Here is a 24,293-nt window from a genome sequence, read left to right as displayed (position 1 = left end):
GTATACTCTAAATTGAATGTTTATGTTTTCAAATAGTTTCTTCCCCTTTGCTGCTATTTTATAGGACAATTATGCCCTCAGGAATACAAGAGTAATGCTACAGCATTATTTTAAATTTATATTCTCCTTAACCTCTACCTCCTATCTGGTCAGTTGTGAAGTCCAAATATTCTGTCTCTGTGATTTCCTTCACAGCTCCCTTCCTGGTTTTCACAAGTTCAGGCTTTTGTTACCTCTTGACTGAACTGCAAAGTCCTCCTGATTGCTCTACCTTCAATCTCCCCCATCTACAGTTTATTCTGTACATACACCAATGCAGTATCATCAGACATAAGCTCAAACTTAACAGCCTGGATTTTCAATAGCTATGCTACTTTGGACAAGTAAGTTTACCACCTCAAGCTTCATTTATAATTTAAGAATTTGGATTTTTAAAATGAGATCATGTATATTAAATGGCAGTTTAATGAGCACCCAGTCCCAGATTCTTAGGAAGCTTACACCACTCAGTAACTCTCATTAGCCCCTAGTAAGTTTAAATAAGTAAATCTCAATATCATAATGGTTTTCTGAATAAAGCATAAATTCTTGCTTGGCATTCAAGGGCCTTGGTGAACTGGCCTTGAGCTACTTACCATTCTGACCTCTCATTTTTCCTTTTCGTACACCCTGTACTTAAGCCATGCTGACTTTGAATTTGCTTCTTTAGGGTCCCTGCCTCTAGCCTTTCACTTAGAAATCTTGTCTTCACCATCTCTACGTATCCACATCCTAGTGAGTAAATGTAATTCCCTCCATAAAGCTTTCCCTGATTTCCCCTGCCTTCGTTCCCTCCACTCTTCTGTCCAGTCTTTTCTAATTCGCAGAGCCCCATGCTTTTGTCATTACTATCTTGTTGAGTGGCTGAAAGAGGGATTAATACACTGTCTTTTGGAAAGTCTGTAAGCAGGAAAGGGCTTACAGGGGTCATGAGAGTTCCTGCAGAGTGTGTGGAAAGTTTTCTCATGGGTTTGGAAATACATGTGAGCTCACAGAGCATCAAAATCCTTAGTATTCCATTTAAAAGAAGCTTCGCATCACGTTGTATTGCTTAATGAGCCACTCTGTAGCCATCTTTATGTAATAAAAACACCTTAGGATGGTAGTTACTGATGCCCAACAGGTACAGACTAATACTGTGGAGTTTCCACTTGCCACTAAATAAATGCTTGTAAAGTCTAGCGAGCCTAAGATGAAAGGCATTTTGTAGATTTAAAATGTACAAGATGTAACCAGTCTTCTGTATCCCCCTCTAATCAGAACTAATCCTCCAAGAGAGAGGTGCATGAAAAGGCATTAAAGAATCTGGGGAAGTGTGGATCTGGGTCTCCAGATTGTCCTCATGGGGCTGGTGGTTTAAGACCGGAGCAAAGGCAAAATGTTGGGTTCAAAACTTGGAGAGGGAGCTGTGTTAGGGTGTGAGGAGACTCCACCCAGCTGTCTTTAATTAAGAAGACAGCAGGAAGGGCCAGGATTGTTCTTTCTTCTAAGTTCACTGAAAGAAAATCTGACACCAAATTTCCTTCTTAGGAATTTCAAAATAAGTAGAGAATTATTTGAACTCTGTAATCAACTAACTGGAAACTAATTTGAAATTTGGCTTCAGCACTTATATTTGTGGTTATACGAGTGGGGGAAGCATCCAAAGAGGTTCTCTGGAGCTCCCTGTACTTTTAAAAAGTTTACACACGGCATGTGAAATGAACAGATGCTTTTTTTGTTGGAGCTATCAGAGTAACAAGAGGCTGAAAGCTATATCAGGTATTTATTTCAGTCACTGAGATGGCATTGGCAGAGTTCCACATACCAAAACTAAAGAGAAACTCATGAACACATTAAAAAAAAATAAGACATGGAGGAAAGAGCCTGTGCTTCCTTTCCTGATTTCTTCCTAAACACATACTGATGATAAAAAAGGAGCAATGCACTCAGCACTCTCTGGCTTCTTTTTTTGTGGTGGGAGAGAGAATTGGGCAACTTTATGTAATCCTTTCTATAAGACTGTGTTTGAACTTTGGGGAGATTTCTATATAATAGTCTCTTAACACTTTAGTCAGAGAGTGTAACTTAAGCCAATAAATACTTCTAATTTGAACTTCATAGTTGTTAAAATGCCCTCCTTATTTATATTACAATATGGAGCATTTGGCCAGAATAGTGAGAATAAGGTAGATAGATAGGTGTGGGGAGGGATTAAGAAGACTGAATTAGTTGGCACCTGACTTGGTGAGGAAACAGGAAAGGAATTTCTGGCCATGAAGTTTGTGATTCCACATCAAGATCATTCTTTATAATGGAATAACCACCCACCCTAGTCAAGAGCCAGAATTCCTCAGATTCTTCCAACCAGAGGGGCCTGGCACACTAAACAGTCTGTTATGATATCTGAACACTTAAGTGAGTGTATTTGGCCAGGGAGACTTGCTAGTGAAATTGATCTTGCCTTCCCTGGGTTTTTCCAGTTGTACTGAATAATTAAAGGAAAATTAAGACCCAGATTCCCTGAAATGTTAAGTATCAGATCTGTAAGCTGATCATACCTTAGGATCACAGTGTGTCAGAGTTAGAAGGGACCTTAAAATTCATCCTGAACAAACTGATGGAGGATTTGTTTCCCCAAATCCTTGCCAAATGATTGCATGAATTTCTGCTCAAACACCTCCAGGGTCGAGAAAGTCATCACTTTAGGGGACACTGTATTCTTTGAATAGCCGTGAAAAAGCTTTTTCCAAATCTGCCCTTGGATCTTACTGTGCCAGCTTAAAGAGACATCCAGAACAAGCCTCCTTCCTCCCACATCCTAGCCCTTCAGATACTTCACACGTTGATCACATTGCCTGGAACCTTCTCTAGGTCAAGCATTCTTGATTCTTTCTAGTGTTTGTTCCTCAGGGGACAAGGTTTCTAGTGTCTTGTAGTATAGGACCAGGAAGACTCAGGATTCTGGTATGGCTTCTTTAAAACTTTTAGAACTAAAGAAAAAGTTAGAAAGGCTATCAAGACACAATCTAGTCTATCCCCTCCCCCTTCAGTTTACAGATGGGGAGATAGTCTTTTGGATTTGAGAGGGCAGAATTGATCAGCAGTCTCTTTTGAAGTGAGAAATGAAATATAACACATTTTGCCAGTAAACGGTCTTTTTTAAGTTTAATTCTTTTTTTTAAGAACTCATGACCCCGAGATCAAGAGTGGCATACATGCTTTACCGACTGAGCCAGGCAGGCACCCCTTTAGTTGCTTAATTATGATCAAAGGCTTCAGCCCACACCTCATTTTTGCCAAGGACCTCTTTGGCTCTCTAAGTTAAGCCTAAGGCTCAGCTCGGGGGTTCACTGCCAAATCTCCATGTGCCAACTATTGGCTTCACTCACTGTTTATGTAAAGGAAAGAAATAACTTTTACAAAGTTTAACCATCTATATTGACCACATGGTTCAAAAGATTCAGAAATTTTAATAGACTTTGTTGCTTTTCCTTCATAAAATCAGAAAATGAATGACCATCACAAAGGCAGCAGAGTATTGCACCCCTTCAGAAATGCAGCTGCCTCTGTTGGACAGTTTCCTGGGTTGCCCTTTGAACTTTCCTGGTCTAAATAACAGTCACCAAGTGATTAGATGGCTTTCCTAAAAGCCAAAAAACTGTGGCCCAGATTGTTGGCCACTTTTCTCTCTCCTATCTTCCGCTTTGAGACTTGAAATACAGACGCATGCTTTTGAGATGGCTCCAAGGAGGCTCAGGTTTCCTTGGATGTGCGCAGCAATAAAGGAGCCCAGGTGTTAGGGCGTGGGTCTCTGCTGCCGGCGTCTCCACCGCCCCGCCGCCCTTCCTCAGTCATTGCCACCTCTCAGGTCTGCGGGCAGAGCAATTCTGGTGGGAGGATAGACCGAGACCTGATACACAGGAAAAGGGAAAGAGAGGAGGTGCCTAGAGTTCATCCAATAACTTGGCCTCTGGGCGTAACAGAATGCCTTCGGACACCGGAAAGTGCCGGGTTTAAGGCTAGTGTTCTTGGGCCCGGCAGGGGCGCGCTAAAGGTGACATTGGAGGGACCAGGACAGCCTTTGGTGGTAGAGCTGGAGCCGAGAGCCATGCTTGCGGCCCGCGGAAGCCGACGCGACCCCGCCGGCAGATGGGGCCCGAGCGGCCCCTGCTAGAACACGCTGGCTGTGGGGAGGCGGGGGCGCCCCTCTGGGTTCGCTCGCTCTTGGGCTGGGCTCGGAGCCCGGCGGGTCCGGACGCTGGCTAGGGGGGCGGGGGCGGCGGCAGGGGGTCGGGCCAGAGGGAGGAGGGCGGGGCTTTCCTTTGTCAGGGGATTTGCGCGGCGCGGCCGAGCCTCGCGCGGGTACCGCCCCCCTCCTCTCGCCCTCTCTGGGGGCGGGGCTCTCCCTCGGGCCCTGGGGCGCGGTGGGCGTGGGCTCTATGAGCCGAGCGGCTGGAGCCCCGGCTTCCTGGCTCCGAACCGCGCGGAAGCGCCGCCCCCTCCGCCTCGGCCTCCAATCCTTTCCGCCGCCCCCTTCCTCTCGGCTCGGGTCTCTCCTTTTCCCTGCCCCCGCCGCGGCTCCGCCTCCGCCCTCCTCCCCTTGGCTCTCCGCGTCGCGCTCCCGGGTTTCCAGGGGGGCTGCCCGGGCGGGGCGGCGCGGCGCGGCGCGGCGGCGCGGGGAAGGGGGAGGAGAGCCGCCCGCCAGCCCAGCACTTGCAGCGAGCGGCGGATGAGCGGGCCGCTCTGTGCGAGGGAGGAGGACTCGCCCCCGCCCGGCCCGAGCGGAGCCTTTTGTTCCCAGCCAGAAGTTTGCATGCCGGGACCGTGACAGCTGCGGGCGGGGAGGACGGCGGGGCCGCGGGGCCGGCGGTGGCGGAGAATAGAGGCGACTGCTTGACATGCAGCCCACGGCGCGGCGGCTGCGGGCCGGGGACTGGCGGCGGCGGGGGAGGCGGCGCCCACAGCACGCGGGACTCAGCTGCCGGAGGGACAAACTAACTTCCTGAGCGCGGGACTGGAGGCCGGCGCGGCCCGGAGCCACCTGCCAGCCTGCGGTGAGGCATCCCTGGCCCTCGGGGCGCGCGGCATGACGCGGGGGAGTGGGCCGCGCTGAGCTAGCCCTTGGACCGGCCCTCGGCCGCTGCTGCAGCCTGCCGGCCTCTCAAAGGCCCGGCGCCGGGCTCCACTCGCCTTGTTTTGCGGCCACGGCGCAGGGCTGTTCTGGGAGCCACAACAATGCCATGATGTTTTGGAGACAGGAAGCCCCAAGCTGGCCCCGAATGAAGGACTTCCTGTGTTTAAAGTTGCAGGAATATCCGCCGACCAGCCCAGTTCAAATGCAAACACCCGAACTAGGGAGGACGAAGGGCTAATTCAGACCAGCTGGACTCTCCAGGACTGGAACTGAGGATAAAATGAAAGGAATTCTTAGGAGCTTGGGCCATACTTGAATACTGGGGAGGCTGTGCCATTGTTATTAAAGGACACAATTGGTATAAAGCTTCTTCCAACTCTGGGTGAGAAGTGAGTGGAACTAGATTCTGAAAAAGACTTGTCAATATCAGATGGGGTTTTTGTTGTTGTTGTTTTTTACTGACTGAATTAGAAACAGCAGTGCTCTTAAAAGACACAAAAGAAGCCATACAAGGAATTATTTTATGTTTGTTGACTAAATTATATCACTTAACTGTCTGCAACTATGAGGCCGTTAGCCTGTGAGGAAAAAGCTGTTTTTCTTAGAGCTTCTCCCAGAATGGTTTCAGAGTTGGACTTGCAGGCCTTTCTGGAGGGCAGATCCAGTTGGTGGTCCCCGGTTGTGAACATGTAAAAGGATTTTTAACTTATGCAGAATGCATTTTTGGGTAACCAGTGAAAAACTTTTAAAAGGTTGATGTTTCATCTTGATTGAAAAAGTATGGGTAAGCCACTCAGCAGGCCAGACTGTTTAAGGCAGAACCCCACCTGCCTGGGGAAAGGAGAGGAAGAAGATGGCTATATAGAGGATTGTTACGTTCCACAGCGATCTATATATGATACAATGAGGATAAATGAACAAATTGACCAGGGGTCAAAGCTTAATCAGACATCAAAAAGCACCATGGAAAAGATGGAAGGAAGTACTATATCCAGCAATGGTACGTTAGGAGCAGCATCTAATGTTTTTGAATCTAGAGCCCCAGAAGGCAAAAAGCTGGATGAGAGAATAATATTTGATGCACTAAAGTTAAGCAACGATGTGCAGAAGTCAGCACCCGTGCCACCCAGAAGGCGACCAAATGCAGAACGCAAAGATAATGTTAACAGGAGATCATGGAAGTCCTTCATGCCACCCAATTTCCCAGAATTTGCAGAAAGGATAGAAGCTTCTCTCAGTGAGGTTTCAGAAGCTGGTGCTTCAAATCCTTCCTTGCAAGAGAAGAAGGAATCCAGTTCTGCATTAACAGAAAGTTCTGGTCATTTGGACCACAGGGAACCTCACTCAGAGTCAGTGACTCTGGAACATGTGTCCAAATCCATAGATACTCCAGAAGTGCAGGATATGAAAAATTTAAGCGGAGAGTGCCAAGACTTCACATCGCAGCCACACAGTGAGCGCTCTCCCCATGAATTCCAGCCTCTAGAATCAGAAGCTGCAGCTGCAAGTAGTAGCACAGATGTAATGCAGGAACACAGATTCTCAAGTGCAACCTGGCCCAGAGCCATGAAAAGTTTGGCTAAGGGAGGCTTCAGTGAGAAGCAGCACCCCCTTGGGGTCACAGCCTGCACTGTGGAACTGCCACCTCTTTCCCCTTGCCTGAGTGAAGAGCTGTTGGATCCAGAATTGCATATTCTCATAACTCCCAGCCTGAGAGAGAAAACAGAGTCTGAGCTAAAGTTTGAGGAGGATGAGCGATGGATCATGATGGAAGCTGAGGAGGAGTGGGAGGGAGAGAAACTGTCAGAGAGAGGAAAGATTTTTCTAACGGCAGATGAGAAAAAGAACAGCCTGGCAGATATTTTTGAAGGACGAGAACAAGCAAACACTTTAGCAGTGGCAGAGGATGGGACCGATTGCTCAGCTGCTGTCTTGAGAACTGTTGACCACCTAGCTCTTGGTCAGATTTGTTGCTCTGATGACCTACAGTCAGCTGAGAACCATTTGGCTTCTGTTCTCGAGGATACACCTCTGGATTACAGTTGTGTTCTCACAGGTGAGAGTGCTGTAGGGGAGCTGACAAACAGAACTGCTCAGGGGCTGGAGGGTCTTGTTTCCGACTTAGAATGTACTGTTGGTCCTCTTGATTCAGAGCAGCTCTCTGACACAGATTCAGTGCAGATGTTTCTTGAACTTGAAAAGGAGTGTTTATGTGAAGAAGGAGTAACTCCTCTAGCTGAGCTGGAGAATCAAGCCTCTTCTGAAGGGCTGGCCCCATCCCAGGATGCAGAAAATGCACTTGTAATTAGTCATTTTCCAGGGGCTGCCTTAGAAAAGGAACGCATGGGCCTTTTAAATGTAAGGATAAAAGACTCTGATACTGGATTGGATTGTGACTATTTTAATGCCCTGGATTCTTCTCAGGTGCCTAATGCTATGGAACTTATTGTCTGCTCTGATGCCAGGAGAGACACTTCCACTGTTAGTGAGGAGGAGCATGAAAAAGTGCCTTCTAGCCCCGAGACTGTAGGGGAATTTAAGTTCAGACACCCAGCTGATCTGGAGTCACTGGGAAAGCTGGACCCAGGAGAACTGCCCAACTCTGATCACAGGGCTTCCCAGGAAGACGACTTATCAGGCTTTGTAGTTGAGCTGGCCAAAGAAAATGGCAGTTTGTCCCAGGTAGACTGTAGTCACTCTGAGGGGAATGTTGAAGAGTGTGTTGAGAGGGTCCCCCTCAGTCGTGCTTTTAGCTATGAACTAACAGATGTTACCTCAGGACCTGAAGTAGAGGTGTTCTCATGTGATTCACATTTACTAACAGATGAGATTCATTTGGAAAGTGAGAAAGGAGCTATTAATCAAGAAAATAGCAGTCTTACATCCTTAGGAAACGTGGATCCTTGTGAATTATCCAAGGAGAAAGTTTGTGATGAGGATGGGGAGGGGCAAGAATTGAGTTACAAAGCCAGGCTTTTGAAGGATCAAGCCCCAGCGCATGTTCACAGAGCCTTCCCAGAGCAGATCTTCCAGGATCTCCAGAGGAAGTCTGCAGAGTCAGATACTTTCAGTCTGCCCCTGCTGGTTGGTGGACTGAGACAGAGCGGAGATGGAGTGGAAGCTGTAAATGATACAAAGCCCGAGCTGAATATGGCATCATCGGAGGGCGGGGAGACAGAAATGAGAGATTCAGAATCATTGCTGAGTATCTTTCTGGAGGAACAAGTTACCAGGGCTGGTAGTGCTGAGCCCATTTTGGAGGGATGGATACCCATCCCACAGAAGCCTGCTCCAATGGCTGCCATGCTCGGCCCAGAGGAGGGTGTCCTGGATGCTGTGGCGCCTGCCCCAGAGGGAGCTGCTGTGGCTGCTGCGGTGCCTTGCCCCGGGGCAGATGTATCAGTTGCTTCGGTGGCCACCACCATAGAGACACATGTCCCAGTTGCTTCAGTGGTCACTGTAGAGAAGGATGTGCTGGCTGCTGCCCCAGCTGTTGCAGTGCTTGCTTCTGAAGGGACTGCTCCAGCTGCTGCAGTGACCATCATGGAGGAGGATGCACCAGCTGTTGCAGAGCCCACCACAAGGGATGACATCCCAGAGGGATCTGTCACCCCAGCTGCTACAGTGCCCACCCCAGAGGAGCCTGTCACCCCAGCTGATAGAGCGCCCACCCCAGAGGAGCCTGTCACACCAGCTGATAGAGCGCCCACCCCGGAGGAGCCTGTCATCCCAGCTGATAGAGCGCCCACCCCGGAGGAGCCTGTCACCCCAGCTCTTAGAGCGCCCACCCCGGAGGAGCCTGTCACCCCAGCTCTTAGAGCGCCCACCCCGGAGGAGCCTGTCCCTCCAGCTCTTAGAGCGCCCACCCCGGAGGAGCCTGTCACCCCAGCTGATAGAGCGCCCACCCCGGAGGAGCCTGTCCCCGCAGCTGATAGAGCGCCCACCCCAGAGGAGCCTGTCACCCCAGCTCTTAGAGCGCCCACCCCGGAGGAGCCTGTCCCTCCAGCTCTTAGAGCGCCCACCCCGGAGGAGCCTGTCACCCCAGCTGATAGAGCGCCCACCCCGGAGGAGCCTGTCACCCCAGCTGATAGAGCGCCCACCCCGGAGGAGCCTGTCACCCCAGCTGATAGAGCGCCCACCCCGGAGGAGCCTGTCCCTCCAGCTGATAGAGCGCCCACCCCGGAGGAGCCTGTCACCCCAGCTGTTAGAGCGCCCACCCCGGAGGAGGAGCCTGTCACCCCAGCTGTTAGAGCGCCCACCCCGGAGGAGCCTGTCACCCCAGCTGATAGAGCGCCCACCCCGGAGGATCCTGTGCCCCCAGCTGATAGAGTGCCCACCCTGGAGGAGCCTGTCACCCTAGCTCTTAGAGCGCCCAACCCGGAGGAGCCTGTCACCCCAGCTGATAGAGCACCCACCCCAGAGGAGCCTGTCACCCCAGCTGATAGAGCACCCACCCCGCAGGAGCCTGCAGCCCCAGCTGTTAGAGTGCCTGCTATGGAGGAAGTGTTCCCTGCTGGTGTACCCTTCCTGGGAGATACTGCCCACACTGATTCAGTGCATATCTCAGAAGAAGAAACTTCTGTTTTAGAGGAGGCTTCCGCCGCTAGAATGTGGATCAAGGAGGACCTTGATTCCCCAGGATTTGGAATAAAAGAGGTAACTGGCACAGTGCTGCATGGGAAAGTGCCTCTGGCTGCAACTGATGGATTAAATTCAAATGAGGTAATTGTTGCTCTTTTCATTGGGAAAGGATCTGGGGAGTAAAGTGAGATTTGCAAGTTCTCTGACTTAGTAGTGATTAGAAAGGACACAGTCCTTTCTTTGGTTCTCTTTGGGGCACTGGGCTTTTCTGGTCTTTCTATTGCATTTAGGAGGAGAATATGTCTTGCTTTCATTTGGTGAAAAACTTCACAATTCGTACTCTGTTTTTTTTCAGTGGTAAGCCAAGCCCAAGGAAAACAGGGATGTAAACAGTTGCTGGTTTACATTTTGGAAAAGATTATTAGCAGGGAAGGGTGATTCTTCTTTTGAAAATGGCAGTGAGCATGTTCTGTCCTAAATCAAGAGGCTATTTTTTAATCAGTGATGTCAGAAGTGAGGTTGGAGCTGGAGTGTGGGCTTCAGTCAGAGAACTGGGATACTTCTTAGCACTTGGCAAGTCAGTTAGATGTCCTGAATCTCCAGTTTGCTCATTTATTAAGGCAGAATCCTATGAGGATAATGAGATAACCCATGGAAAACACCAATTGTATAAGATTTCAGTCACTGTCAATATCCTCCCCCTTTCTCTTCCACAGAGCTGTGTTGGTTAGTTGAAAGAATTCAGAACAGGTTGGGTGAAAGCAGTGTTTAGAAGTATGAATAACAGCTTTTTAATACAAATGTGTGTTTCTTAAAGCCAGAATAAGGTATAATAATGTTTACGAAAAGAGATATTTTAGCCATCTCATTAAACTTTGTGTCCTGAAGCAAGTCACTCTTTTTTTCCTGGACCTCTTGTTTCCTAATCCATAAAGTAAGGGAATTGGATTAAATGTCCTCCTGCCTCTCTCTTAGCTCCAAGGTTCTGAGATTCTTAATGTTAGAGAATGGAATGTGTTAGGAAACGTGTTCACATCCTTGAGCACTCCTAGTCAAAGACATTTAAGATTGGCTGCTTTCTACAGTTCACTGCCCCAGTGTCATTTGGTCAGTGGTAGGGAATGAAGGAGGTAGAAGTTTCATCTATCTAGTACAATCGGGGATTACTGAGTACAGAGGTGGTTTTTATTTTATACCATCCCCAAGGCCCATAACAGTGCCTTCCTTGTAGTAGGCATTCACTGTTGACTGACGGAGTGAACGTCAGTCTCCCGAATATCCGTGGTTGCTACAGAGAAGATGGGTTCTCACATCCACCCCATGGCAGAGCCCTTCTGGGCAGCCTTGTTGGCTAAAGCACCAATTAAACCTGCAGCTGCCAACAACAAAAAGTCATTTTGATTGCAGGTCACAAGCTGCCAACTTTGCTACAGATGCTCCTGTTTAGCTGAGTGGTGGTGGTGTCACCTTGGGCTTAACCAAATATTTTGTAATGTAGCATCCCATGAGGCTATAATACATCACCTTTCAGATTGATGGAATGATTCCGTTTTCTGAGTTTTACTGAATTTGGGAGTGACACTGGGATCCCAGAAGTCACAGGCATTCTTGATTATACAGAATTTTTTTAGTATAAAGCCTGCAGCAATAATCAATGAAATATAGGAATTAAATTTGTAAGGAGCTGATCAAATCTGCATAAAGGAAAAGTTCAGAGGAGTCCTTAATATCAGTCTCAGATCTGTTTCCTCATCTACAAAATTAGTAAATGGGGCTAGGTAATTTCTGAGGATCCCTCCCGCTACAGGGCGTAATCATTTTATGAAATACTGCCTGATAAAATGACAGGAGAAGGCAGTGGTGGGTTGCAAGGTTGTGTATCATCTTTGAAGTGTGGTCACTTTATGGAATATCTGCAGGTGAGCCAATGTCTGCATTTGTGTACAAAAGAAGAAATCTAAGCCATTGCCCCAGCCAGGATGGTTTTTTTTCCTTTAAATTTTTTATTGTTATGTTAATCACCATACATTACATCATTAATTTTTGATGTAGTGTTCCATGGTTCATTGTTTGTGCATAACACCCAGTGCTCCATGCAGAATGTGCCCTCTTTAATACCCATCACCAGGCTAACCCATCCTCCCACTCCCTCCCCTCTAGAACCCTCAGTTTGTTTTTCAGAGTCTGTCATCTCTCATGGTTCATCTCCACCTCCAATTCCCCCCCTTCATTCTTCCCCTCCTACTATCATCTTCTTTTTTTTTTCTTAACATATATTGCATTATTTGTTTCAGAGGTACAGATCTGTGATTCAACAGTCTTGCACAATTCACAGTGCTCACCATAGCACATACCCTCCCCAATGTCTATCACCCAGCTGCCCCATCCCTCCCACCCCTTACCACTCCAGCAACCTTCAGTTTGTTTCCTGAGATTAAGAATTCCTCATATCAGTGAGGTCATATGATACATGTCTTTCTCTGATTGACTTAGTTCACTCAGCATAACACCCTCCAGTTCCATCCACGCCGCTGCAGTTGGCAAGATCTCATTCCTTTTGATGCCCCAGCCAGGATGTTAACCAATAAGAATGTAGAGAGACTATTTTGAAAATATTTATTGAAACAAAACAGATTATCATTATAGAGGTAACATGACTATACAGATTTTGCTAAACTGGTGAAATATTGAGAGAAAAAGTTTTTCCAAGATGAGAGCTGTATGGATTTCATTTCTTCACAAAGGGTTCCTAGAGGCAACTGAACCTGTCATTTTAATACATAAATACTTAGAACTCAGCAAGGGATCATACCCAAAATGTGATTTAGATTTTGTGTGTCTTTGGGTATATACAAATGCACACATGTATACATAATTAAAATAGATACAGATTTTAAGATTTTATTTATTTGAGAGAGCGTGTGCATGCTCACGAGCACATGAGGGGTAGGGGTGGGCAGAGGGAGAAGCTGAGCAGGGAAGCCCGACACAAGGGACACGGGCTGGATCCCAGGACCCTGGGATCATGATCCCAGCCGAAGGCAGCCGCTTAACCAAATGAGCCACCCAGGTGCCCTGATATAAATTTTCTAATAGCATTAACGAGTGATTGGTAGAAGAACCAAAATGCTAGAACTTGTTTGCTATCCCTTTAGTGGGATCCTAGGCCCACTGAGAGCAATCTGTGGTTATTTAAACCCTCTTCTCTTTTGCAGACTTCCTCAGTCTTATTTCAATGGAAGGCAAAAAACTTTTTGTATAAAATTAGGGGTTCTATAAAATTCAAAATTTACAAGAAAGTCTTTTAAAGCAAAATTTGGAGAGCCCTACAATATTAGCTCAGTGTTTGAATAGTCAGCTGATCAGCAGAACCTTCCTAAATTTGTTTGCCTTGCCTAATTCCATTTTTATACAAGTATTCATTCATTCACTGGAAAAATATTTATTGCATACCTACTCTGTGCCAGGTATTGGGGTTCCTGCAGTGAATAGGATTGGCATAGTCCTTGCCCATGTGGAACTTACACTATATTAGCAGAGGCAGATATTAAGCAAAAAGGACACAAATACAGGAGCACCTGGCTGGCTCAGTCAGAAGAGCATGTGACTTTTTTTTTTACCCCCTAAGATTTCTTTATTTCAGAAGGAGAGAGAATCTCAAGCACACTCCATGCTGAGTGTGGAGTCCCACACAGGGCTCGATCCCACAACCATGAGATCACGACCTGAGCCAAAACCAAGAGTCAGATGCCCAACTGACTGTGCCATTTAGGTGCCCCAGAAGACCATGGGTTTGAGCCCCACATTGGGTGTAGAGATTACTAAATAAATAAATAAATAAAAAAGACACAAATATATAGTTGCAAATCACAACAAATTTTTTGAATAAAAAATAAAGACTATAACGAATAACGGGTGTTTAATTGTGTCAGGGGAAGGATTTTAAAACTAAAACCTGAAGGATGATAGAAGTTACCTAAGCAGAGAGTCAGAGGGTAGAATACTCCAGGCAAAGGAAATGGAAGCTGGGAAGAGCTTGGGGTGTTAGGACTCAAAGAAGGCCAAAAGGCTAGCCCACCATGAGCAAGGTTCTGGAGGAGAGCCCTGAAGTAAATCAGGAAAGGTAGAAAGAGGCCAGATGATGCAGGAACTAAGAAGTTTTCAGAAGAATCTATACTTTAAAAGCCATGAGAAGCTATTGAAAGATTTTTAAGGGGGAAAAAAAAATAAAGATTTTAAGTAGGGGAGTGAGATGATTTCATTTACATTTTTAAAACATTACTCTCAGCCTAACGATAGAGAAAACCAGTCTACACAGACAGTAAACATTCTCAGCATTGGCTGGAGTTTATAAATCTGAGGTTTATTTTGTCTTCTGTTTTATTAGTTTGTCTTAGGATGATTGGCATGAAACAGAAAACACTGAGTGGTTTGCAAAAAAAAAAAAACACGCACACAAAAAAAATCACACTGGCTGCAGTGTGTGGAGTGCATTATAGGGGGTCAAGGACAGAGTAGAGAGAGGCCTGCTAGGTTACTGCGGTTGTCTTAGGTGGCTTGGACTAGAGAGAGGTCAGTGGATTTGAAGACAGTTGTTTAGATTCAAGATATGTATTGGAAGTAGAATCAACAAGACCTGATAATGACTTTTATGTAGGGAGGGAGGGAGAAGGAGAGGGAGTTATCAAGGTTGGCTTCTAGTTTGTACAACTGAGCGGATGGGAGCAGTAGTAAATTGTTGATTTAGGGAAGAACGGATTTGGGGGAAGAGGAAAGGAGGAGGTACTGTTCAGTTTTGGAATGGTTGGGTTTTTGAGGTACCCATGATTCATTTTTGGATGTACGGATACACACACACACACACACGTACACACACATACATACCATAAACATCATGGTTAATATTTAAAGCCATGGGAATAGATAGAATTGCCAAGAAGAGAACCCAGGACTGACACCCTCCCCTGACCCCCACCCCCAAAGACGAACATTTGGAGGTCTAGAGGAGGAGGAAGAGAGAAAAGGAGATTAAAAAAATGGATCAGGGATGAAAACTGGGAGAATGTGGTATTATCAAAGATAAAAGTGTTTTAAGAAGTTCTTGGGAAATTTTCTGTTTTATGTCCCAGTTGCATCTTACACCCTTGAAATAATTTTTACTAGTGTTCTGCACTGGGAAATGTCTGCCAGCTCTGGTTGGTTAATAATATGGCACAGCCCCATTGAAAACTGAGGAGCAGGAATTTTAGTGCATCCAAAAGCACTGATTTTGCAGAACAGCTTTATTTGGGAGTTGAGAGAAGGGAGCAAGTGTTTTCAAATGTACATTCTGTTCACTTGTGTTCAAAATAAATATTTAGATAGTATTTATTTAGAAGTACTCTCCTAGATTTTCAAACTTCTGGAAAAAAGTTGAGACAAATACCCATTCCCTGTCAACTTAATCCATGGAGTGGAGGTTGAGAAACGAATCTCTAATGCTTCTATAGGAAATGTTCATTGACAAAGTAAATGCAAATTTTTAAAAGAATTAATTTGCTCTGTTATATGAAAGAGATGATTAAGTTATTTAAATATATTTTACTTTTCTGTGTCATGTATATCACTATCCAGTAGAGTTTCTTGCCAAGATGGAGATATTCTCTGTCTATACTGCCCAATACAATAGGCACTTAGCCACATACGGCTGTTGACCACATGAAATGTGGCTAATGTGGTTGAAGAACTGAATTTTTAGTTAAATAGCCTCATATTGGACAGCACAGAAGGAATTTAAATGTCAAGTATGAGACAAGTTTTGCTTACTGGATAAAAGGGGGCTCTTTAGTGTGAACTTGACAGTCTTCCCCTCCTCACCTTTGGTTTTCTTTCTTTGCCTTTCCAACCCCCACACCCTACCACCACCACCATTTTGTTGCACCCAAGCAACTTGTAACGTTGGAGTTGGGTTTTTTTCCCCTCTGTTTTGATTTTTCTGCGTTGAAAACATCTTTAATAGAAAATGGAATCATAGCACTTGCTTTTTCTGGGAATCATGTTGTTGGGGCAACAGTCATTTTTAGCTGAACCGCCTTGTAGTGTTGCCTAACAAAATATGGTGTAATCAAATTATAGTATAAAATGAAGCTCACTGGTAATTACCTTTGTAACCTTCCTTTTTTAGTGTTCCCTGGGGCTTTTCCTCCCTGGTGACTCACTTACCCAGCCATAGCCCATTCTTTCAAGAATCAGTTTCCTAATCCAAGTGTAATCTGTAGTCTCATAGGCCAAAATTAATCTTAACCCAAGCTTATATTTTTCTTTTACATTTTTGTTCTCTTCCATTTTCTGTCATTCTTTGGCTTTAATTGATTCACCTGTCTCACTGAAACTGAAGGAACATTTTATGGAAGAAAAAAGAATGGCAATAGATCCAGATTGGGTCTATAAAATGTGTGGAATGTGGCTGATTTTATCCTCTGATAATTGAGAGAAGTATCTTCAAGACAATTATCTGTTTCATTCTTTCCCTTAATACCATTAGAGTGTCAAAGTATCATTTTCTTTTGACTCTGTTTCCTTTTAGAAATGTCTAGGGGCGCCTGGGTAGCTCAGTGGTTAAGCGACTGCCTTCGGCTCAGGTCGTGATGCCAGGGTCCTGGGATCGAGCCCCACATCGGGCTCCCTGCTCAGCAGGAAGCCTGCTTCTCCCTCTCCTACTCCCCCTGCTTGTGTTCCCTCTCTTGCTGTGTCTCTCTCTCTCTGTCAAATAAAAAATAAATAAATAAATTTATTCCTAAGTCATAATGGAGTTTATTAACTGCAGTAGAAAGAAACATGCATTGTTACACTCCTTCACATTGTTTTAAAATTCCATTGTTCAGTGATGAACATGGATATACAGTATTATAATTTTAAGAATGCTTTATGTATATCTGCATCTCAGAGTATGTGTCTGAAGTTGGTGAGGACATTCCCCAGTATTACTGGCCCATTTCCCTTTGTAATCTCAGGAATACTGCTCCAAGATTATTAGTGGTGTATGGTCCGTGGCCCTGGACCAGAATAGAATTAAATGACCACAGGGGGATTAAACTATGGCGTTTTTCACAACATTAATAATGTTTTGGCTAGTTGAGTTATTAGTCCTAGTCAAAGAAGAGCATTGCATGTATCGGTGGTCAGCTAAAGCTGTTCCCCAAGGTATTTTTAATCTTAAATACTAGTCATTTGGTATTATCCTTCCCTTGTAGGATTGATATACATCACACTTTTATGATATCTTGAGGCTGATGCTTCTCTATTCTCTATGGCTTTTTGCATTAAAAACTAAGCAAGCAGAAACCAACCAACCAACCACGAGTCATTGGCTAAAAGACCTAAGTAGTGCCATAACTCTCTGTAATTACTTGTCCATAGGAGGATGTATTGAAATATGAAACCACATGTTTCCTTGATAGTTCCCTGTACAAATGGCTTGTTTTCTCTCTCTTTTTTTTTTCCTGCTCCTCCTTTGTTAAATCATAAATCTCCCAAGAATCATCAGTCATTGTGTGATGTAGAGGGTCTGATTGCTGCCTTTAGATTAAATCTTTGGCTTGCAATTATCTAGATGTTTCAGAAAGAACAGGTGGATCCCCTTCAAATGAAGCTACAGCAGGTGAATGGACTCGGCCAGGGGTTGATTCAGAGTGCCGGAAAAAACTGTGACGTGCAGGGTTTGGAACATGACATGGAAGAGATCAATGCTCGATGGAACACACTGAACAAAAAGGTGAGTGGCCAGGGGGTACCTAGTGCCCTGGGGATGGAGGGCTTAGAAAAGGCACATCTCAACCTGAGGTTTCCCTGCAACCTGAATGCAAACACAAATTTAACATTTGTAATCTGGAGTTACGGGGGGGGGGGGGGGGGGGTCAGTTGTCATTTAAAAAGCTCTCTCCTTTCTCATAACGAGCCTCTGTATCTGTGATACAGGTCGCACAAAGGATTGCACAACTGCAGGAAGCTTTGTTGCATTGTGGGAAGTTTCAAGATGCCTTGGAGCCGTTGCTCAGCTGGTTGGCAGACACTGAGGAGCTCATAGCCAATCAGAAACCTCCATCTGCCGAGTATAAAGTGGTGAAAGCACAGATCCAAGAACAGAAGGTGAGTGAGAATGTTGGGTTGATGAACTGGAACAGCCGTGGAGAGTGGCAGACAACACATGTGCTTGAGTTCAGGAGCATATTCCAGAGTTTTAGGAGAATCCTGCCCTACTTTGTGTGATCATGAAAAGAAAGGTGGAAGCTGATTTGCCTCATCTTACTTGAACCGACCAGCTTCTTGTGGCACATGCTGGACCGAACAGTTGCATGCGTTTGTGTGTCCTGCTTCAGTGTTTCACTCATAGCTTTGTCTTGTTTTTGGCATTTTTAAGGTCAGCAATATTCTAAATAACACAGTATATCATGTATAAGGTTCTGTCTATATTTTTTTGTTGGTTTAATTTCCATTTTAGTGCATTTTTCTTCGGTTCAAGATAAGTTCCCTGTTAGTCCCATAATGACCATCCCTCCTCCATTTAAAAACCGAAGTAAGTGTATGAGAAGTTTATGTGGTGGTAGCAACTATGCTGCATCTCATGTTTTTGCCTCAGGATGGAAAAAAAGCCACCATTATTTGATTCAGTTTAGGATTTGGTAGGGTGGGGCTTGGGGATCTTTTGTTTGTATTTTCTTCCTTATTTCAGATTTTAAAGTGACCTTGTGTTACCACTTTTCATTCTCCTTAAACATTCTGGGCACTAGTTACTCCAGCGGCTCCTTGATGATCGAAAGGCCACAGTAGATATGCTTCAAGCAGAAGGAGGCAGAATAGCCCAGTCAGCCGAGCTGGCTGATCAAGAGAAAATCACTGGACAGTTGGAGGGTCTTGAAAGTAGATGGACTGGACTACTCAGCAAGGCAGCAGCCAGGTAAGGCCAAAGGGGTTTTGAGGAATGGTTCAGAGAATGTTTGTTTTGTCCAGTTTTTGACTTGCTATCCTTGAGGTGCTCTGTAAGGTCCTGGATGAGTCCTAGAGTGTTCTGGAAGGTGTATAATGAAGGGGAATAAGTTTTTGGAGATGATCCTCATAATCATAGTCACTCTCAGGAAGTAAGCCTCAGCTACTCCGTGAATTTCTGAGAACTGGAAAGCTCATCACTCTGTGTTGTTGTTCTGCTGAGATATAATCATGGTTCCAAACTGACAGACACTGACGCCTGCAATCCAGCCAAGTTATTTTCTGAGTTTTTGAGACAGATTTTTTTTCCCCCTTCATATTTATAAATAATACTTTTGATACTTGGAATTGAAATTTATCATATTTCTTTTCTGATAGCTTATCCCAATATTAGATGTTTTTGCATCTAGGAGCTAGTCTGATTCCGTTATATGGACATTCAAGAGATGCATGAACAGTCTTTAGTAAGTGGCCAGAAGATAGGCAGCATACTTTTCTCCTCTGAGGAAGTGCTGTCTCCTTCCATAGCTATATACCCCAACATCACTTAAGCTTATTAATATGTCGCCTGAATGTCTTTTAGCTTATATTGTCCCCGGTTTTAAAAATAAACACTAGCTAGTTAGAAATCCGTATGAGAGTAGTGTAAGTGATCATTGAGGATTCTTTCAGTTTTCTGGGTAGCCAGTGGCAGTTGTCAGCTAACTAGCTCTTTGGTCTCATTTCCACTGGCCCACAGTGTGCTTATTTCTTATCTGAGTTGCAGAATATTGTCGACCATATTAGTGGGAGAAACAAAAATGAAAGAATTCAACCTGATTTTTTTAATTACGCTTATTTTTATTTCCAGATTGCCCTGCTTTTATCTTCTCTTTGTCCATTTCCATTAATAGTACCATTAACCTTCCAGTTACCAGGCTCCAACCCTTAACCCCATTTTTACTCTTTCCCCCACTCCTTTGTGTCCCACATCTATTAGGGTGCTAAATTCTGTCAATTTTACTTCTATAGTGTCTTCTCTATTCATCCATTTCTCTAATTCCCAGTCACCTACCTCAGTTCCTGACTTGAGCTAGTCCACTTGAGGTAGCTCGCCTGAGGTAGTTCCCTAACTAACTCATCACTAGTCAATCATCACTCGGCTTCCCCTTTGCCTTGCTCAGAAATTTAATGACTTCTTGTTGCCTATGAGATAAAAATCTAAACTCTTTAACCCAACATTGGAAGCCCTCAGCTGTTTGGCCCTAATCTATATTTCTTAGTCTCTGCTCTCCTCACTACTTATATTATAGGTGAAGTACACCATATTCTTCAGCATCTTGTCACTTCCTAATTCTGTGTCTTTACTGATGGTGTTGCATCTTCCATGAAATACCTGTTTATCTTCTCCTTTTCAATGAAGCTTTTCTTTGTTCCCCAAGCATGGAATGCCTTCATCTTCCTCTTAACTGCTGTAATTCTTTATTTGTACCTTGTATCATTATTTTATGTACTTAATCTCCTACACCCATAAGCTCATTGAAGTCCTGATTTATTTCTAAAGTATCTTTCTATGACTCTTTCCTTCTATCCTACCCACTTGCATCCTCCTTATCTAACACAGTTTCTGGGTCAATATTTTAAAGAGAAATACCAAGAGCAACTGCATTTGTTAGAGATATACTAAAGACTTTTATTTAGATTCTTTAATATTGGATTTTTGATACCTCTCAATTATGTTAGCTGTTTGCTACCCCAAATCCTATTTCATTGAGTTCTTTAAACTTTCAGATTCCAAACTCCAGAAAGGAGTCAGAAAGACATAAAAATCAGGGATAATTTTTTTTATGACATACTAGTTTATTAATAATAATTATGTGCATTAGTTATATTGAAGATGTATTTTGGAGACTGGCATAAACAAACTATTCTATACTTCACATTGACATTTAAAAACAACATTTAGAGGGGCACTTGGCTGGTTCAGTCAGTAGAGTATATGGCCCTTGATCTTGGGGTTGTGAGTTTGAGCCCCACGTTGAGGGTAAAGTTTACTTAAAAAATAAAGATAACAGCTTCATATTCTTCAACATTTAAAAATAATAATAAAAAAAGGGCACCTGTGTGGCTCGATCCACTGAACATCCGACTCTTGGTTTCAGCTCAGGTCATGATCTCAGGGTTGTGGGATCAAGCCCCACATCGGGCTCTGCGCTCAGCAGGGAGTCTGCTTGGGATTCTCTCTCTCTTCCTCCCCCTCTGCCCCTCTGCCCCTCTGCTCACTTGTGCACGCACACTCTCTCTCTCTCAATAAAATCTTAAAAAAAACCAAGCATTTTATTTAAAAATTTTTAAATTAAAAAAATTAACAGTATTTAGAAATACATTTTTGTTTACATTTAAACATAGATTTTTCCAGATCATTAAAATGGTAAGTCTTTATATTTAAATCATTTCTTCTTAAAATAAATTTGGGGGTGCCTGGGTGGCTCAGAGCTGTGGAAGGTTCTCTGGTCTCAGGACTTGCTGGTCCAGAGAAGTTTCCACCAGAGCAGAGGCCCAAGAGTCACAGACACCAAGCCCAGAGAACAGATTTTCCTGAGGGTGCGTAAAACTTCAGGAATTTGACTGGAGGACTGGAATTTGGGAATAGTATTCTGAAAGCCTGCAAAGTCTTAATTAAATAAATTTGGGGGTGCCTGGGTGGCTCAGTTAAGTGTCTGACTCTTTTTTATTTTATTTTATTTTTTTTAAAGATTTTGTTTATTTATTTGGCAGAGAGATAGAACAAGTAGGCAGAGAGGCAGGCAGAGGGAGAAGGAGAAGCAGGCTCCCCGCCGAGCAGGGAGCCTGATGCGGGGCTTGATCCCAGGACCCTGGGATTATGACCTGAGCCGAAGGCAGCTGCTTAACCAACTGAGCCACCCAGGCGCCCCAAGTGTCTGACTCTTGATTTCAGCTCTGGTCATGATCTCAGGGCCCTGGGATCAAGCCCCACATCAGGCTCTGTGCTTAGCATGGATTCTGCTTGTCCCTCTACCTCTACTCCCCTCACCAGCACCTCGTGCATGCGCTTGCTCGCGCTCTCTCTCGCTCTCAAATAAATTTGTCCAGGGTACACAGCATAGGACCTGGCACATGTCCTGTTTAGTAAAGGTTTGTTGGACTAAAGTACATCATGTACTTCCAGGCCTTTTCAAATGGTATAGCATTTAGTCTGTTCTTAATGATTCAAAGACATAATTATGGCCTCTTATTATTAATCTGTATGCTAATCCAGTTCTGTAGTTGTTTTTCTTTGACTTTCCTATCAGGCTTCCTCTCCCCTTTGTAATTTGTTTTTTTTTTTTTTTTTTTTTTTTTTAATCTACAGGATACTTGAAATCTAAGCTTATTTAGTATGGATGTTATATTAAGTAAGATTTAAGATTCCAAGTGAGCTGTGAAGTCTGTAGTTCTTTTGACTGCCATGTGTGTTGGCAAATTCAGCTACTCGGAGGTCATTTTTTTTGCCTTAGATCTGGATTCAAAGTTGTGTTCTGGTGCTTGAAATCACTGGAACCAGGGAGATGGTAGAGGAGTTCTAGTCAGTAGTCTGCCTTTGCTTCTCACATGCTCGCTTCTCTTAACTCACAGGTGAAGGTAGCAGTGACAGGGAGAGAGAAATGAAAACTGATGATTTTTTTTTTTTTTTTACTCCTTTAAACTTTATTTTGGTCTCATGTTTAGATGATGCATGTGCTACATCCCATAGGAGAAAGAGCATTAGAAGGTCTGATTTGAATCCCCATTGCACTGCTACCACTCACTGGGTGAATTGGACAGATCTTTCTTTAAGCTTTCAGGGTCAGCTTTCTCTTCTGTAATGGTGGGATAATTATTCTGCCTACCTTTACACAGTTGGTGACAGAATCAAAATAAGGCAATGCTTATGGAAAGCCTTTAAAACCACAAAGTACTATGTATATGTGTTCTGTTTACTATTGATACTTAAAATGTACCTGGTAAAGATTGGTCTTTCACTGAATATAGTACTATTATCAATCTTAACGTGAATTTTCGCCTGAGCAGTTTGTTCTGTGTACTTGTGTAGGCAAAAACAGCTGGAAGATATCCTGGTTCTGGCCAAACAATTCCATGAGACAGCTGAGCCTATTTCTGACTTCTTGTCTGTCACAGAGAAAAAGCTCGCCAATTCAGAACCTGTTGGTACTCAGACTGCCAAAATACAGCAGCAGATCATCCGGCACAAGGTAGGGAGAGGCTGTGGCGAATGAAAACACAGCACTGCAGTCAGAAAGCCTAGGAATTACCTGCCTGTAGCAGTCTAAAAGATATGTTTGGCTGATGGGGGAGGGTAGGGAGGGATTTTTTAAAGTTTAATTTGAGATATAGTCAAATTATCCATGGGAATAGTCCCATCCTTGGACTAAAAATAGCAATAGACTGATAGGCTACCATCAGGAAAAAACAGCTTTTGTTCTCACTTTTTATATTATTTTTGCCTTTCAGTAGGTGAACTTTTTATATTATTTAATTTATTATATCATTTGTTATTCATTGTTTCGTGTTTACTTTTCATTTATTCTGTTTCTGTTATTCATTTTTTCCATCTGGATTTCCAGGCTCTGGAGGAAGAAATAGAAAGCCATGCAACAGATGTGCACCAGGCAGTCAAAATTGGGCAGTCCCTCTCCTCCCTGACATGCTCTGTAGAGCAGGGCGTGCTGTCAGAAAAGCTAGACTCCTTGCAGGCCCGATACAGTGAGATTCAAGACCGGGGCTGTCGGAAAGCAGCCCTGCTTGAACAAGCACTGTGTAACGCTAGACTGTTCGGGGAGGATGAGGTGGAGGTGCTCAACTGGCTGGCTGAGGTTGAGGACAAGCTCAGTTCAGTGTTCGTAAAGGATTACAGACAGGATGTCCTGCAGAAACAGCATGCTGACCATCTGGTATTCACGTTTTCCATTTTTATTGGTCATGTTATGAAGTTATTTTGTAATTTTGATTCATGTTTCTCTTCATTTCTTTTCTCTTTTGAATTCCAAACATTTCAACTTAATTTTATACATAAGCACGTAGTTATAGACTTGTTGCTAAGGACTAATCTGTTCTTAGATGAGTCCATGGAAATACTTGTACTTAAACTGAATCAGTAACTCTAGAAGGTGATCTAGAGTACAGTCAAGGCCATCTCATCTCCAACTCAGGTTTTACATCATTAGGTCAGGTATCACTCAGTTTCCATCTGAGCAGTTTTATCAAAGAGAATATAAAACCAGAATACCTAAATATTGCCCAGGGTTTGACCATATAGCTATAACTTCTGAAATGTTTCTAGAATTCATATGCTCAAATTCCAGGAATTGTCATCTTAAAAAATTGTTCTTTTCATCTGATTTTAATGAAATTTCTTTAGGGATATTAAAAATAGGCCAAGAGTTGTTTTGTAGTAGTAGTTGTTGTTTTAAATAACCTAAGATTCTTCTGCTTCATTGACTTCAAATATTGAGAATTTTTAAGCAGGATCCTGATTGAAGTCAACCTGTTCTTGCTGACTTTCTTCTCTTTAACTTTCTGTCTGAGTCTTGGTTTTGGACATAGTAGACATTTT

The 24,293-nt window shown here is 44.0% G+C and overlaps 2 protein-coding genes across 11 annotated transcripts in view; both read left to right on the top strand.

Annotated features, from left to right (window-relative positions):
• MACF1 (microtubule actin crosslinking factor 1) overlaps window positions 1-24,293 on the top strand; it is a 229,394-nt gene that overhangs the window by 158,663 nt on the left and 46,438 nt on the right. For all 10 annotated transcript variants that reach the window (XM_088022487.1, XM_088022489.1, XM_088022488.1 and 7 more), the window contains 5 exons: window positions 17,328-17,489; window positions 17,693-17,863; window positions 18,505-18,671; window positions 22,773-22,932; window positions 23,305-23,631. In XM_088022487.1, coding sequence (XP_087878613.1) covers window positions 17,328-17,489; window positions 17,693-17,863; window positions 18,505-18,671; window positions 22,773-22,932; window positions 23,305-23,631 — 987 coding nt within the window. The remainder of the gene's footprint in view (window positions 1-17,327; window positions 17,490-17,692; window positions 17,864-18,504; window positions 18,672-22,772; window positions 22,933-23,304; window positions 23,632-24,293) is intronic.
• LOC148164541 (microtubule-actin cross-linking factor 1, isoforms 6/7-like) lies at window positions 5,170-9,919 on the top strand. Its single transcript, XM_088022236.1, has one exon. The coding sequence runs from the start codon at window positions 5,936-5,938 to the stop codon at window positions 9,917-9,919; it is 3,984 nt and encodes a 1,327-aa protein (XP_087878362.1). The 5' UTR covers window positions 5,170-5,935.

Source organism: Eumetopias jubatus, unplaced genomic scaffold (assembly GCF_037043125.1).
Source record: "Eumetopias jubatus isolate StellerSeaLion01/CBP00866 unplaced genomic scaffold, mEumJub1_p1.0 scaffold_4, whole genome shotgun sequence".
Lineage (NCBI taxonomy): Eukaryota > Metazoa > Chordata > Mammalia > Carnivora > Otariidae > Eumetopias > Eumetopias jubatus.
Note: the sequence above shows the minus strand (reverse complement) of the source record. Positions and strands in the feature narration are given on the sequence as shown.

Excerpts from the sequence above, each read along its gene's own strand:
- LOC148164541 (XM_088022236.1), top strand. The coding sequence starts at position 5,936 with ATGGGTAAGCCACTCAGCAGGCCAGACTGTTTAAGGCAGAACCCCACC.